Below are 17,198 nucleotides of genomic sequence, written 5' to 3' on the forward strand. Positions count from 1 at the left end.
CTTCAAGGATTTGGAAATGGAGATTTCCTAGAGTGGGGTAAAGCTCATCCCCTCAGCTCTTCCACAGACCAACCACCTCCTGTGAGAAGCTTTTGGGCAGAAGAGCTCAATCTGCTCTGGCCCGGAAAGGGGATTATTTCACTAATTCATCCTGGAACGAAATGGGTATCATTATGATTCCAATCGCTGTAATAGAATCAAATTAGGCAAAGGAAACATAGCAAGCAGGAAATTAATACATACCCCCATGGCCAAAGATTTGAAGACAATCTTTTCCTTCCTAACTTGCCTGAATTTATGTCTTTCTCAAAAAACAGCTGTCATATTGTTCTAATTATGTTGAAAGCAGAGACATATTTTCAGTATTTTTAAAAGCCTCATTGTTCTCACCAAAAGCTTTCTACTCATTTACTAATTTGACCACAACAATGTGAACAATCTATTCCTGGACAATCAGAGACAAGCGAGTATCCACCTGCCGGTCCAGCTGCTCTGGCTCCAGTCCCAGCTCCACCTTTTGAACTGATGGAATTACATGACAAATTTCTTTTGATATAAAGTAAAGTAAAATTGTAGTTGTTTTTTTAAGATTAGAGCAGAGTTGGATAATGCTTTGGAATGGCAACGAGAGAGAGAGAGAGAGAGAGAGAGAGAGAGAGAGAGAGAGAGAGAGACAGAAGTGACCTTACCCTCCTTCCTCCTGAAATCCCTCCAGTTCATCCCTCTGCTCTGCCAGGGTAGACTCCAAGTCCAGGTAGCTTCCATTATGGGACAGCTGAAGGGCACAGTCGTCAGGCTAAACAGCGAGAAGACACAGTTACACATTGATTAGTCTTCAGTGCGTTAACATGTAGAGAGAATGCTTGAAAAATAAAGTAAAGTAAAAGGTGATTCCTTTATGCGTCATTGCCTAAATGCAGTGGGGTTAGTTTTAGTCTGCACTGGACCATTGGGTGTTCTTCCTTCTATCAGCTCATGTCAACACTCTAGAACGACGAGCTCTGCAGGGTTGGAGAGGAGTCATGCAGATTTGGAGCACCATTGAGAGTCTGGTGCCTCCAGTCTCCCTGCGCTCCTTGTCTGATAAGCTATCATCACACATGATGATTTTTCAGTGGAGCTATGATTTGTCTGGTCTTGACTGACTGTCATCGGCCGACTCCGGTCAAGGAGATGAAGAATGAGCCTGTCTCTTTCGCGTGTCTGCCTGACCTCCAAATTGGAGATATTAACCTATTTATATCCTGAGGTTGTCAGCTCCGCAGGACAGCGGCTCCGACAGTGGAGGAGCGGACAGGGGAGACAAAATACCATCACAGGAGGGCAAACATATGACTTAAGTGGAGGGAGCGCTCCTTCAACAGTCAGGGTGTGTAAAACAACAGCATACACACTGAACCCCTTGAATTTGTCTGTTCTCATCAGGCCCACTCTGATGACTTTGTGGGGCATCAAAACTTGTGATACAACTGGATAAATTACCATTATCTAATAAAATGAGCAGCCTACAATACTTTTGATTTACATAAGCAAACATATATGTAACATGTAAAATCCATGTGGTTTTTAAATCAGACCAGTTATTACCATGCAGTTCAATTCCCTCCCACATGCGACAGTAACTTAATTGAACCTGAAGGAAAAAGGCTGGAAAACACATTATGGCTCAGAGGGCTTTGATGTGTTCGGGCCACTCTGTTTGTATTACTGCACTACACCACTCAAAGACTGCATGTGTCATATTTGAGAAGTGAAACAAAACATGTGGTTGGTTAGGATAACTTGTTTTCAGACATGACCTGCGGAAAATGTCCGAACAACTGGGTCCGGACATAATCCAGACTTTGCTTTTCACATATGAACGACGCAGCAGGAGATTGTTTGGGTCAGACGCGCTCACAATGACAGGAAAATCTCCAGAGCATTCAGGTGAGGGGTGACGCCTGGGTGGATCATGCAGGAGGCAGGAGATAATGTTTAAAAGTCTGCTGCAGAGATTTGTTTACAGAACTTCGACACTGGCGTCTTCCCTTAAAACCAAAAGCTCTCGAATACAGTTGTCTTTCCATGTTGACATCCTTGTCAGTGTCTTCTACTTGTATGGAACAGCTTTTTCATTAAGATATATTTGTATTATTTTTGTGGGTTTTTTTTCACTTTTTGTGTCGGTCGCTTATAAGAAATACCCCAGATCATCTCGGGTGATTATCCGGAGTTCAGTGCATGACTGAAGGCTGAATCTTGTTTACTTTCCATTCTAAACCAGAAGTTTGCTGGTGATATAATAGTTGGACAGATTATAGGAATGAATATCTTCATTAGAGGACACAAGAGATGAGCAAAGCATGAGGCTGATCCAGTGGGCAACAACTTTAATTGCTCAAGTAATCCTATTGTTTCTAAGACAGTGACAAGTCTTATTTAAAGGTTGTTGTTTATGCTCTTACAGTGAGGCAGACTGAGAGATAGGAAGAGACAGAGATAGAGAGAAAGGGAGACAGGTAGACAGAGCAGAAGCCAAAGAAACAAAGCTTTACTGTACAGAGGCAGAAGGGGGGAGGCAAGTGCTTCTCCAGATTACAGGACAGATTTTGGACTGACAGGAAATCCAGGCATAGAAGCCAAAGTTAGGCCCACTATTTTTATGCCTATATGGACTGACATGCCTTTGAAAATAATGGGTGTGACAGTAATATGAAATGTAGCGTGACGGAGGAGACACGCTAAATCATATACGTTGACCAGTGGCCCTGCATAACCTGCGAGACACTCAACCAAGGAAAACTTTTTGAAACCACGGCAAACTTGTCAGTTTAGTACAACCAGGAGTTCCCTAATGTCTGAATCGAAAATCCACTGTGTGAATTTAAGTTAATGTTCTTCTCTTGTTTGTCTTGTTTGTTTAAGATGTTCTCCGTGCACCACTGCTTACTCTAAGTCTCCACTAGCTTCTTCTTCTTCTGTTTATTCAAAATAAAAATGTTTGTGGCAGAAAAAAACATCACTTACAATCCCAATGAAAAAAGTATTCTGCAAGTGTAAAAGCTTTTAAACCTTTCAATTTATGAATTTTAATCTGATTTAATATCTTAGTTAAAGTTTTTACTATATGCACATTTACCAAGTATTTTGGAAATGCATTGGATAAAAGGAAGAGGAAAAATGTTTGTTCTCCTCTAGCTTCACGCTCTGTGTCACAACCTGAAATAGACAAAACATTGGGCAGAATTTGCAGCTGTAACCAGTAATTAGCGAGCTGTGGAAGCAAGAAATGCATTTCTCCACACAAGGTTTTAACTCACAGACCAAAAGCAAGAAAAGGCAGAAGAATCTATGTGAACTACGCAGGTCTGTCCATTAATCAAATCCCATCTGTTGAACCATCGACTGAGCTGTGCATCCATCCATCCTCTCACTTGTGTCACTTTAGGTGCTCATTATACAAGCAACCTGGATTACTGGTTGCAGGTCTTACCATGTACAACCAGGTCAGGTTGATACGCATAAATGGTCCTTAATCCAGGGACAGTGCTATGAGATTACAAGCAACAGAGGCTTCCTTCGCCATCCCTGCGCCCAGGACGTGAACCCACGGTGGCCCTGTGATGGCCAAGTCCAGAAGTCACCACAAGTGCTCTGCTCACACACTGAGGTCTGGCCTCTCCCTTCAACCACCATACTGTGGTCCACTGACCAGGGAGGCAGTTAAGGCAGAAAGGACTAAAAATAAACACCATGCAATTTCCATTTTAAACTGCTATCTCACTTCAAATGTCTTTGTCTTCCACAAGGGAAAAACAACTGAAATGTGAAAGCATATATATATTGTGTGCAACTTGTAGATTTGAAACTCATAATATCCAAATGATAACAATACCAATGGCTTGCGCATATTTAAAAAACAAAGTGTTTCTGTGACTATATATATAAATTAGAGTGAGCCACTTTAAAGCTTAAAGTTTGTTTGATAAAGGTGAGCGTAGTTTCTCCGAAGACAAGCGATTTAAAACAAATTAAAACCCAACTGATGCATGAAAGAGAAACTGCAACAGTAATCTTAACTTCCTGTCAATCATTCAGAAGATGAGTCCGTTCACAGATGCAGAATTCTTCTGCGGAGACAATCGTCCGAAACGCAGAGACTGGCAAAACTTCAATTCTGCATAACAATGTGTCAAATAATTCAAAGGGACTCTTGACAGGCATGAAGGAAGAACCTGTATTTTACAGCATTTAACATAACTTCTCATTCTGAGACTCTGTAATTTCTCAAGAAAGAAGGAAGAAAAATGCAGGAAAACAACTGGGCCGAAATTGAAATTGGTAAAGTGAGAGTCCATTCTCCAAGGCCACACTTTCTCATTTTGCTTTGCAATATGATGCAGGGCCTCAAGGCCACCGAGACGCAGTCTGAGCAAAGCACAGACAGAGAGGAAAGTACAAGAAGGACGAGTGGTCCATTGATGTGTGTGGAGAAAAACTGCAGACTTGGACTTACTCCAAAAGGACAGCATGCACATTGCGTCATCTGACAAGGACGATGTAATATTCATGACAAAGCTGAGTAAGGCAGTGAGTGAATAATTGCACTTTCTATCGACAATAACAACAGAAAAGCTTTTCATGCCTAACACTCACAGAGTTGATACTAATTGATGTTTGAGTCATTGAAATAGCAGAGCCACTGTGCCCTCTTATGTACAACATAATCCTGCTCTCATGAAGAGTAAAAAACAACCACACACACACACACACACACACACACACACACACACACACACACACACACACACACACACACACACACACACACAAACACACAAACACACACAGAGGTTTGTGCAGCCATCCCTAATAGGACTTTGAAGTCACTTCATTATGGACAGCAAAACCATAACCTTATCCCTTACCTTCATCATGACTTATTCATGCCTAACTCTAACCTTAACTACACCACAATTCACATCTTAACCGTAACCTCAAGCAGGACCTCAGAAATTGCCTAATTAAGACTGGGCTTTGGTCTCCATATGGTCTACTGGTCCTGACAAGGTCACTGTTTATGCTGGAAAAGGTCCTGAAGAAGTAAGAAAAACGAGTACACACACACACACACACACACTTCCCTCTTGAGACTGCAGACTGAAACTGACAGCACCAGCCCAGAGACAGCATATGCTAGCTGTTTTGACTCCCTCGGCACCATGTGTTAGCAGTGTGCTATTTATACCGGATCGACTCTCACCATAGAGACAGACCTCAAAGACAACAGGTTTGTTGTCAGACGTCTTTACACGTTGTCACCAAACACACAAACGTCTGAGGGTGTCAATCGGAGAACTCGTTGCTCAAATGTGGCGACACAGTCTCGTCATCCACCTGTTATTTTGATTTTTTAAAAACACAAGCACCTCTCCCTCAAGTTACAAAACCACTAAAGCCCATGAGGCCAAATCTCACTAACCAGGCACTGAACCCACCACCGGGGCTCCCTCTCTTTTGAGGTCCAGCTGGCCTTCTGCTAAACTGAGACATGTCGACGGCAAAAGTACATCAGCTCTTTGTTTGTGTTTTTAATTCTACCCCGCTTCCCTCTCCTCGCTAAAACAGTGGAAGGCATTCCCATCCCATCCTGCCGGTCCGGCTGAGTGGCCTGCTCTACCAGAGCCAGGCTTGTGGTGATCCACAGCATCCTGAGGCGTCCACGACTTATCTTACCAGCTCTCTACCCCCTGATCTGACAGAATGAAGAAAGACCTAAATTAACTTTCTATTTACTCAACTTCCTGACCAGACCAAGATGAATGCTCAATAAAAGACTTAACCTTATGCTATGGCCTCTCTGCTTTGTTTAAACTTGAAGGACAGTAGACGAGACCTTATGGAAATGTGTTTGGTTTACACGTGGTCTATCTAGAACAGAGAATTTCACAAGATGAGCCATCAGAGGCCTCCAGAAAATAAGTAGAAAACCGACTTTAAGTTTACAATATTTGTCACTGGGTTTCTTTAGGGAAACTTAAACACAGCAATTACACCAGACCAAAGAGAAACATTCAGTTATTTTCAGCTGCTAAAAACTGGCCATGCAGTTGTGGATCTTGAACGACAAAAACAATGTGTAAAGTTTCTCTCTCAAAGATTTAGGAATAAATGAAGCCTGACGTGATAGCGCTGACCAAACATAACAAAATGGAGGTATAAGAAAATGCTTTCTGCTTTTGACAATAAAAATAAGTGGATATGCGGAAAACACATGATGTCAAAATACAATGTCAAGGCAACATATGCAATGACAGTTTGGACACATGATTCAGAAGTTGTTTTGGGATCAGATGGGTTCTAATACAAATCCCCTGATCTAGGTCGGTCCAGATCAGAAGTTAGCCTCATCCATCCCTCGACAACTGACCAACTGGCCATTTGACCCCATGCACTCTGACTGGGGTTTAGTGACAACAGCAGAAGTGGATTCCTACCTAGACTTCAGTCTGCCCATTCATGAATAGCACAAATGCAAAGTGATACATAGTTAACATAATAAGAATTTGATTTTAATTTGAAGGAATATTAAACTATTCAGCGCAGCCAACTAATCAATATAAATATATGTTCTGTTACCTTGATTCTTTCTTTTCTCTCACACAACAAAAACAGACCGAAAACTTGCAAAGGTTTTGAAAGGTCTTAGTCTGGATAATGAATAGTGAGAAGTTTCAGCTGAAAGGGGATTAGTGTTGTGGTTGAGGTAAACATTAACAGATGCCTGCCTCCCCCAAGACAAATAATGGATGTCTATTAACCTCCAATATTATTTAAATCCACAAAATATTCATATTATTCACATAATGTCATATCATGGGCCTGTCCTGTACTGACAGTACATGTAATAACTTTAATGTACATTGATGCTGCATCAGCATCACAGTCATTGACTCAACCAATGGTCCATTAGGTTTGTTTGGTGGTAACCACATCAACATGTTCAGGCTAATTATTAATTTTATAGACACATGGACAAAATCATGAGAGTGAAAAGTAAAGTGCATACCTTCTGTGGGGCTTTCAGCAGCCTGTGGACTCCAGCAATCTGATTGATCAGAGGAATATCTTCCCTGAAGGTGTACAGAGGTGGTCTGGTGGGCTCGGGGAAATTGGTGCTGTTGAATGGATCAGTATCATCTAAGAACTGTACCCTGCACATGAACGTAGCCATGATGTATCCATGCACAGGCGTTTTGGAGGTGATCAAAATAAATGGATGACCGCAGACTGTGACAGACAGCCCTCCCCCGGCCAGCGGACTGCCGGCAGGTCTCCTGCAGCAGCGAAACCCTGCAGCCTCTTGTTATCCTTGGACCTTCTCCATTCGCGTCACGCAGCGCAGAGGACTCGGGACAGTGCGCACTGAAGTAACATCCAGGGAAACCTCCGAGAGAGACGCGGCCAGTCAGGGCGCTGCGGGAGTGTGCGGGGCGGCGGTGTCCAAGGGCATTGCGGGCGGTGCTGAGGCAGACTGCGGACGGGACTGCAACACTTGGCACCCTGTGACAGCGATGGTGAGCGGCTCCCTCCTCCAGAGCAAACTGTGCCAGAGCTCTGCAGGGCCAGCTGCGGATACAGGCGCAATGGCGGCCTCCAGTGGTCAAAGTGAAGCAGTACAGAGCGCAAGCTGCAGTGAAGCAGGCAGAAAGCATTCGATGAAGAATGCGTGGAGAGATACATACGGTGGCCGAGAGAGCACAACGCACTGCAAATAGAGAAACGCTGCAAATTGCGAAAACGTTTTATGTTTCATGGGGACCCCAAAAAGTGATGTACCTGGATGAAGTTCAATGCTTTGTGAAGTTCCATCACAACTGACGAGTAGCAGACTTCAATAACTTCACAAACTTCACAACTTTTTGCAGCACATGTGTCGTCAAATTCACGAAGTTGTTTTCCATAATTTGCACGTGTTTTTTCTTTCTTAATTTGCAGCACATTGAACTCTCTCGGCCACCGTAGATACAATGGATGTTAGATAAATACAGTGGATGTTAGATAATTAGATATTAGACAAATACAGTAGCTAGAGAGTTGATACATAGCTGAAAAAACAGCTGACTACGGTGGCCCTGAAGTGCAAATCACAAAGGCAAATGGGAAAACACAACAATGTGGAGGTAGAGTTAAATGCATTCTGCTTTTGACAGCGGAAATAACAAAATTCTGGAAATGGATGATGTCAAGATACAAAGTTATAATTCAATGACAGTTTGGACAAACGTGAATTCACAAGATGTGTTGAGATCTGATGGGCTTTAATACAAATTAACCTTGAACCTTGAACATGACTTTATTATATTTATTATTCTTATCAGTGTCTGTGAATAAGTGATAATTGTTTCATAAAATGCTGGAATCATTTGTTTTGGAAGTATTTGTGTTTGATTTTTCATTAACTCTTTTTATGCAAGTTGTGATGGGAGAAGTTATAATGTTTTACATATCATAAATCAGAATAAATCAGTTAGACAACTGAAGATAATACAATAAATCCGATACAAATGTTTATTATCTCCAGTAAAGAACATTGAACTCTGTAATATGACCCATCCCTGTCAGATAAGACTCTGATTGATTGCCATGGATTCTTGATCGGTCACACTCTCTGACAGCACAGTCGAGTCAGTCTATCACAGGGGTCCGGGACATCTCGCGGTGTGAGCAATACAATTTACATTTCAGCACATTATCGCAAAACAACAACTACAGGTCCAGTGTTTCCTCAATCATGAAGCTGCAAATCCCCAATCCGGGCCTGGAGGACAGGTTACTGTCCAACGAGCAGCTGGACAAGCTGGAGGAGGACGAGGCTGGAGACCGACCAAAATGGGAGAACAAGACGCAGTACATGCTGACGTGTGTGGGGTTTTGTGTGGGGCTCGGAAATGTCTGGCGCTTCCCCTATCTGTGCCAGATTCATGGAGGAGGCAAGTGATGCTTTCATAGTTTATTGCACTTATTCCATATTTGACCATTTTTTTAACAGTAGTGCTCAAGAAGATGTGAAAGAATTAATGCCTCATTTAGTCCAATTCAGGACAAACTGGAAGAGCATGAAGTTTGTATGTGTCTGCTACCGCCACCAGGATTACATTTTCAGTTGTCAGCTTGTGAAATCTCAGATTTTCTTCGACATTTCAAAAACGGATAACGACGTATGTGAAAGGTACAGAAAAGTTTTAGTGTCACAATGCTAACATTCCCTTGGTTTGTCCTCAAGGTGCATTTATGATACCGTTTCTGATCCTGCTGGTCCTTGAAGGAATCCCACTTCTGCATATGGAGTTCGCCATCGGTCAGCGTATAAGAAAAGGGAACTTGCAGTTGTGGGCTACAATTCATCCTTATTTAGTTGGTATTGGTAAGCAACATTTTCCTTTGGCCGCTCCGTGATCTAAATCCACACAAAAATGTTATGGTTTCTTTCCTCACCCATACCACATCCTTCCACTAAGTTTTATGGTAATGTCTCTAGTAGATTGTTGTGTAATCCTGCTAACTCACACAAATATACAGACAGAAAGACAGACAGACAGACCACTACAGATGAAAACCATTACAAAACATTTAAACCATTCTTTTGCAGGAATTGCATCCATGCTTGTGTCTCTCACAGTCAGTCTCTACTACAACACCATCCTTGCCTGGATTATGTGGTACTTCTTCAACTCATTCCAGGAGCCTCTGCCATGGAGTCAATGTCCTCTGAATGCCAATTTAACAGGTTAGTGCTACACATCTGTACTCTTGCAAAAATGTTAAAGAGTGTTGCTTGAAGCTTGGTGTTACTCACTGTTCTTAAATTCTGTCAGGATTTATCCCAGAGTGTGAGAAGAGCTCCCCCGTGGATTATTTCTGGTACAGGGAGACCTTGAACACAACTCCTGCGATTGAGAACGACGGTGGGCTGCAGTGGTGGATATTGTTATGCCATATTTGTGCATGGGCTATGCTCTACGTCTGCATCATTCGTGGGATTGAGACCACAGGAAAGGTATGGATCAATGATTACTACAATTTTGAAGAAGATTCTGAATTCAGCTAAATAATAATTATGTAAATATAAAATTTTCCCAAGGCTGTGTATGTGACCGCAATTCTTCCTTATGTGGTGCTGACGATCTTTCTGATCAGAGGACTGACTCTGAAAGGATCTTTGAATGGACTAAAGTTTCTCTTCACGCCGGATGTAAGTTGTACTTTTAAAATCCTGGTACATTGCCTGTTGGGTTCATTGCTTGCCCTGTGTTCATCCTGTTTGGAGTTTGCTTTTCTGGCGCATAATGCAAACAGCTTCTTCCCATCAAGTAACATGTAGAAACATGATATTTGAAGTGTCCTCGTGAACTGGTCATCTCAAAAACTTTATAACCGTCACTACACTTCCGTAGGTCCTCAGCATTACAACTGCAGATTTTAGGGTTGGTGGGTTAAACGGTTGTTGAGACAATCTAAAAAGACTAAACCTGCCTGTTTTGAATGTGCTGTTTGTCTGGCCTTGGTGATGCTGGTTGTAGCTTTCTGTCTGTAACTGTAAAAGTGATCTGCAGTAATTGAGCCACAACAAGTTAAATCCGGCTGTTGGACTCAGCACGCAGAACCCTGAACTAACATACTACCTCTTCCAGGTTACAGAGCTGGCAAACCCATCAACATGGCTTGATGCAGGTGCTCAGGTTTTCTATTCCTTCTCTCTGGCTTTCGGTGGTCTCATTTCCTTCTCCAGCTACAACTCAGTGCAGTAAGTTTATCATCTTGTTTAACTCTCCGTCATTTCAAGTTAAAGGTATATGTACTGTGCCTTGAATAAAAATAACTTATCTCTCCTTTAGTAACAACTGTGAACAGGACGCAGTGATCATCTCCGTCATCAATGGTTTCACCGCTGTCTTTTCTGCAACTGTCGTTTACACCATTATCGGCTTCAGAGCGACAGATAGATTCGACAGCTGTGTTTCTGGGTATGTTTCTATGACCTTTTTTCCAAATTATACAGCAGCTAATATACATTATTTTACAGTAAAAATCTCAGAATGTCACGGTGTGTGGGGCAGTTGGACCCAGACGCAGAGTTTAAACTTAAAGAGTGTAATTTTAATACAAAAACGAGTCTTTAACGGACAAAACAACTGGGAACACAAAAGGGGGAAAACACAGGAAGCTTACACGGGGATGCAGAGGTGCAGAGGCTCAGGAGACACTAGATACGAACAACATCGGAGATCAGGACAGGATACCAGGACAGGAGAACACAACCGACATACGACAATAGACAACGATCCGACAAGGACAAAGGGAAGAACCGAGGCTTAAATACAGACACAGGGAAGGCAGGGGCAATGGGACACAGGTGTAACACATGAGGACTGGTGCAGACAATCACAGACAGGAAGTAAAACTAGACACGAGACACAAGAACCCAGACTACAAAATAAAACAGGAAACAGAACCCGGAGTGTGAAACATGAAACACAGGGATGTACTAATAAACAGAAAACACTTTGGAAACCGAGGAAACTAAACACTAACAAATACAAAACCCTGACACAGAATGACTTTTGGGTTACAGAAACATCCTAGAATTGCTAAATACATTTAATTTGGCTGAGGGCGCCGTCACTGAAAGCAACTACAAGGACGCCCTTCAATATTACAATGAAACAAACCCTGGTGTTGTTCAAGGGATGGATCTGAAAACCTGCAACTTGGACACTTTTCTCAGTGAGGTAAGATCTTCTCAGAGCAGGTCGGACTACAATTATGAATGCACCAGGACAGCAGCTTCAAATTGAGCATGTAGCGTTTTGCTATAACACAGTGTTGTGTTTCTGCCTAGGGAGTTGAAGGAACTGGTTTAGCCTTCATTGTGTTCACTGAGGCTATCACCAAGATGCCGCTCTCACCGCTGTGGGCCATCCTCTTCTTCATCATGCTCTTCTGCCTGGGCCTCTCTACTATGTTTGGTGGCATTGAAGGAGTTCTAGTACCATTGCAAGACCTGAAAGTTTTCCCTAGGTCATGGCCAAAGGAGGCCATCACTGGTAAGTCTTGAGTGTTATGTTATTATCAATCAACAAGGCATTCTAGTACAATTGTAAAATTCTTTTCTCTCCTTCAGGTGCAACGTGCCTGCTGTGCTGTCTGGTGGGTCTGATATTTATCCAAGGCTCAGGAAACTACTGGCTGGCTCTCTTTGACACTTACGGAGGATCCATCCCCCTGCTAGTTGTTGCCTTCTGCGAAATGTTCTCAGTGGTATACATTTATGGGATAGATAGGTAATGTTGAAATACTTGTTTAAAAAACACAATGTTTATATAGCATTTAAAGTAATTTGTGCATTGATGCCATGTAAGGAATATAGTTTTTCAAGCTATGTGGTGAGGTCAAAGAGAGTCAAACCCCCTGAAAAAAGGTAGGTGTTTGAGTCCACAAAACACTTCTGGACTCTCAGGGGTAAACTTTGTTTGAGCAGAATCCAATACAATTAAAGTCAACAATGGTGAGTCCTACTTCAGACGCAATAAAACAACAGAAAAACCATAACATGCCTCCATACAGCTTGTGTTGTGTCATCCAAGTGTCCACAAGCCCAGACATTCATATTCAACTCTTAACGGCGTCATTTACACCAAGTTTTAAGCCTATAAGTCCGCTGATATCTTCCAACGAGGTGCATACAGGGACCGTTGGAAATGCTAACGTCTACTAGCTTTTAGGCTTAAAAAGTGTAAATGACGTTGTTTCGAGTCGAATATGAATGTCGGGGCTTGTGGACACTTGGATGACACAACACAAGCTGTATGGAGGCATGTTGTGTTTTTCTGTTTTATTACGTCTGAAGATATGTCACTAATCGGCCACAGTGTTTACCCCTGAAACTCACACATCCAGGACATGGTCAAACCTTACACCCCAGCCTGTCCAGTCCGCTCTGCATCTGCCAATCGGCTTGTTGCTCCCTCACTGCGAGACACACCTAGCCACTCAACAAAATCACGACTGTTGGATGTCCTGGTTCCCAAATGGTGGAAGGAGCTCCCCATTGACATCAGGACAGCAGAAAGTCTACACATCTTCTGCCACAGACTAAAGTCATATCTCTTCCAACTACACCTTGGTGAAAACAAAAAAAAATGTTATAATGTGCTTAGTTGCACTTATATGGTACTTACATTTTTTTGAAGCAAATTGTACTTAATTGATTCTTGTTGTTCTAGGTTTGTACCCTCATGGTTGAATGCACTTATTGTAAGTCGCTTTGGATGAAAGTGTCAGCTAAGTGAAATGTAATGTGATGTAATGCATCAAAAGCATTGCATTGTTATAGCTTTGTCTTTTTTTTGGCCAAATTGTTGTTTTGCATATTGTTGACAATGTCCCGTGTGTGTCACTGTCCTCCTATAGGTTCAATGACGACATTGAGTTCATGATTGGACACAAACCCAACATCTTCTGGCAGGCAACTTGGAGAGTCATCAGCCCGCTCATCATATTTGTCATCTTGGTCTTTTACTTTGTCACTAAAGTTTCTGAAAAGCTCTTTTACAAAGTTTGGGATCCAGAATCGGTAAATATAAATTTTACTTTGATATTATCTACCTAGAATAATGTATTGATTATTTGCCATGTGTTGATATAAAAAAAATCCTTTGTCTGTCTTTGCAGGAGAAATTCCCGGCACTGGAGGACAAACCATATCCAGTCTGGATCAATGTGATCATTTTTATATTGGCAGGAATACCCTGTCTTGCTGTACCTTGTGTTGCCCTCTGTAAATGTATCAGGACAAAGACAAAGAAAAGTGAAAAGTCACATTCCGATATGTCAGATGAAATTGAAGTCACCAGTGAGTCAAACTAAATCTCAGTCTGATATACTTTTTCAGATTTGAGTGAAGGATATCATGGTTTTATCGATGACATTTTAAAATAGTAGGCATAGCTTCAAAAAGCCAATATTCTACTGGCTTTTATAATGGGTCGTATTATGTTGTATAGTCCACGTTTAACTTGGGACCCAATAATTCGGAGTGAGACATCGTTATCTGTGTATATTTATATTTGGTGTCTAATTACACTAGAGATGAGAAATCTAATAAACATAAGATTACGTGTGATTTGACAGCTACAGTCACATTCTGTCCCAGAAGGAATCTGACTTGGAGCCATATAATAAAAAAATAAACCTCTCTGTTGAACTACTTCATATATTGATTAATAAATAATAATGGTGGAGTTAAGAACATTTGATTTACATTTCATAATGCATTTTGTCATGTTGACACAACAAAGTAATGTTGGACAGTCTGGCCAAAACATGGCTTTTCACTTGGGTTGTGTTTCCCCAGTTAAAAAAAAACATTTCACAGCCATCAAAGGCGTCTCTCCACAAAATTAGAAACCATGGAAAAAAAAACCTTTGAAATAAGTTACATTTTATTATTTTTATGACAATAACAATTATGACAATACAAAAAAACCCCTTCCTTTTGGAAAATTATTTATTCATATTTTCCATAATGCGTTCTACTGCAACGTGAACTTTGTTTTTACATTAAAAGGGCCCATATTGTGTAAAATACATTTTCTGGGTTTTTACTATCCGTAATGACTTGAAGGGGGTCTGTAGGTACCCTGAAAGTATGAAAACAGTCACTCCGCGGACTTTTTCACTCAGTCCATTCTAAGAAATATGTTATCGAAACGTACAATTGATTGCACCCAAATTAGAAAGAAAACTGAATAAAGAGTGTCACATTTGAAGGACTATGTGTTTTGTCATTATTTGTAAATGTTTGGGTGTAAAATATGATCAAATCTTAATAAATACTAACACTGGTGGGCAGCTGCTGATGTGGCCGCCACACATGAGACACGGCTGAAGATATGATGCAGAGATGACTGAACAGATATGACAACCCGAGTTAAATGCTGTATCTTATTTACCATGTGCAGGAATGATGTTTGTAACTCACTGATAATTACATTGACATTCAAACATTAACATTAACATCAGTAATGTTTGATTCCAATAGTTTTTATATGACTCTCCTCGTGTCTGAATCAGGAAATCCGCCTTTGTTTTGCTTTCTTTCCTTTTGTTTTTAGATGTTAAAAAAAGTGGTTTAATGAATCCAAAAACACATCAAACCAGAGGGATTACACACTATATGATGTTGCTTGCATCTCACCGATGAGTGATTATGTGAATGTAGCTTGTGCTTATTACTTTGCAAAGTGTTGTTGCTCACATCTTCTTCCCAGCTGTGATTGAAAAACAACTGTTTCCATGTCACAATTTATTGTGGACAGCCAAACAAAAACCTCGGTGTTTATGCTGGGAAAGGTCCTGAAGAAGTAATAATAAAGTAATGCGGGCGCGCGCACACACACACACACACACACACACACACACACACACTTCCCTCTTGAGACTGCAGACTGAAACTGACAGCACCAGCCCAGAGACAGCATATGCTAGCTGTTTTGACTCCCTCTGCACCATGTGTTAGCAGTGTGCTATTTGTACCGGATCGACTTGCACCATAGAGACGGACCTCAAAGACAACAGGTTTGTTGTCAGAGGTCTTAACACGTTGAGAGAACCACATTTGAGAACTCGTTGCTCAAATGTGGCGACACAGAGCCAGGCTTGTGGTGATCCACAGCATCCTGAGGCTTATCTTACCAGCTCTATACCCCCTGATCTGACAGAATGAAGAAAGACCTAAATTAACTTTCTATTTACTCAACATCCTGACCAGACCAAGATGAATGCTCAATAAAAGACTTAACCTCAGATGCTATGGCCTCTCTGCTTTGTTTAAACTTGAAGGACAGTAGACGAGACCTTATGGAAATGCGTTTGGTTTACACGTGGTCTATTTGGAACAGAATTTCTCAAGATGAGCCATCAGAGGCCTCCAGAAAATAAGTAGAAAACCGACTTTAAGTTTACAATATTTGTCACTGGGTTTCTTTAGGGAAACTTAAGCACAGCAATTACACCAGACCAAAGAGAAACATTCAGTTATTTTCAGCTGCTAAAAACTGGCCATGCAGTTGTGGATCTTGGGAAGGACAAAAACAACGTGTAAAGTTTCACCTTCTCAAAGATTTAGGAATGAATAAATAAAGCCTGACGTGATAGCGCTGACCAAACGTAACAAAATGAAGATGAGATCAGATGGGTTCTAATACAAATCCCCTGATCTAGGTCGGTCCAGATCAGAAGTTAGCCTCATCCATCCCTCGACAACTGACCAACTGGCCATTTGACCCCATGCACTCTGACTGGGGTTTAGTGACAACAGCAGAAGTGGATTCCTACCTAGACTTCAGTCTGCCCATTCATGAATAGCACAAATGCAAAGTGATACATAGTTAACATAATAAGAATTTGATTTTAATTTGAAGGAATATTAAACTATTTAGCGCAGCCAACTAATCAATATAAATATATGTTCTGTTACCTTGATTCTTTCTTTTCTCTCACACAACAAAAACAGACCGAAAACTTGCAAAGGTTTTGAAAGGTCTTAGTCTGGATAATGAATAGTGAGAAGTTTCAGCTGAAAGGGGATTAGTGTTGTGGTTGAGGTAAACATTAACAGATGCCTGCCTCCCCCAAGACAAATAATGGATGTCTATTAACCTCCAATATTATTTAAATCCACAAAATATTCATATTATTCACATAATGTCATATCATGGGCCTGTCCTGTACTGACAGTACATGTAATAACTTTAATGTACATTGATGCTGCATCAGCATCACAGTCATTGACTCAACCAATGGTCCATTAGGTTTGTTTGGTGGTAACCACATCAACATGTTCAGGCTAATTATTAATTTTATAGACACATGGACAAAATCATGAGAGTGAAAAGTAAAGTGCATACCTTCTGTGGGGCTTTCAGCAGCCTGTGGACTCCAGCAATCTGATTGATCAGAGGAATATCTTCCCTGAAAGTGTACAGAGGTGGTCTGGTGGGCTCGGGGAAATTGGTGCTGTTGAATGGATCAGTATCATCTAAGAACTGTACCCTGCACATGAACGTAGCCATGATGTATCCATGCACAGGCATTTTGGAGATGATTAAAATAAATGGATGACCACAGCCTGTGACAGACAGCCCTCCCCCGGC

General features: G+C 41.4%; 2 protein-coding genes across 5 annotated transcripts in view; one reads left to right on the forward strand and one right to left on the reverse strand.

The window, feature by feature from the left end:
• fhod3b (formin homology 2 domain containing 3b) overlaps window positions 1-17,171 on the reverse strand; it is a 98,212-nt gene extending 81,041 nt beyond the window's left edge. Inside the window, exons 1-2 of one of the 4 annotated variants that reach the window (XM_034610862.1) lie at window positions 16,953-17,171; window positions 690-796 (exon numbers count right to left, since the gene is read on the reverse strand). In XM_034610862.1, coding sequence (XP_034466753.1) covers window positions 690-796; window positions 16,953-17,138 — 293 coding nt within the window. In that variant the 5' untranslated portion in view covers window positions 17,139-17,171. Of the gene's footprint in view, window positions 1-689; window positions 797-7,051; window positions 7,594-16,952 lie in introns of those variants that run through there. The other 3 variants (XM_034610861.1, XM_034610864.1, XM_034610863.1) reach the window with 3 other exon arrangements.
• On the forward strand, window positions 8,777-13,911 carry LOC117777198 (sodium-dependent neutral amino acid transporter B(0)AT1-like). Its single transcript, XM_034611813.1, has 12 exons — window positions 8,777-8,975; window positions 9,269-9,409; window positions 9,635-9,772; window positions 9,861-10,042; window positions 10,127-10,237; window positions 10,677-10,789; window positions 10,881-11,009; window positions 11,618-11,774; window positions 11,885-12,089; window positions 12,167-12,326; window positions 13,456-13,618; window positions 13,717-13,911. Exons 1-12 carry the CDS (start codon window positions 8,777-8,779, stop codon window positions 13,909-13,911), a joined length of 1,893 nt encoding a protein of 630 aa, XP_034467704.1.
• Window positions 17,172-17,198: the final 27 nt, after the last annotated feature.

This window comes from Hippoglossus hippoglossus, chromosome 16 (assembly GCF_009819705.1).
Source record: "Hippoglossus hippoglossus isolate fHipHip1 chromosome 16, fHipHip1.pri, whole genome shotgun sequence".
Taxonomy (NCBI): domain Eukaryota; kingdom Metazoa; phylum Chordata; class Actinopteri; order Pleuronectiformes; family Pleuronectidae; genus Hippoglossus; species Hippoglossus hippoglossus.

Excerpts from the sequence above, each read along its gene's own strand:
- LOC117777198 (XM_034611813.1), top strand. The coding sequence starts at position 8,777 with ATGAAGCTGCAAATCCCCAATCCGGGCCTGGAGGACAGGTTACTGTCC. Across the intron at positions 10,238-10,676 it reads AGTTTCTCTTCACGCCGGAT|GTTACAGAGCTGGCAAACCC; the intron begins GTAAGTTGTACT and ends TACCTCTTCCAG. Across the intron at positions 13,619-13,716 it reads AAGTTTGGGATCCAGAATCG|GAGAAATTCCCGGCACTGGA; the intron begins GTAAATATAAAT and ends CTGTCTTTGCAG.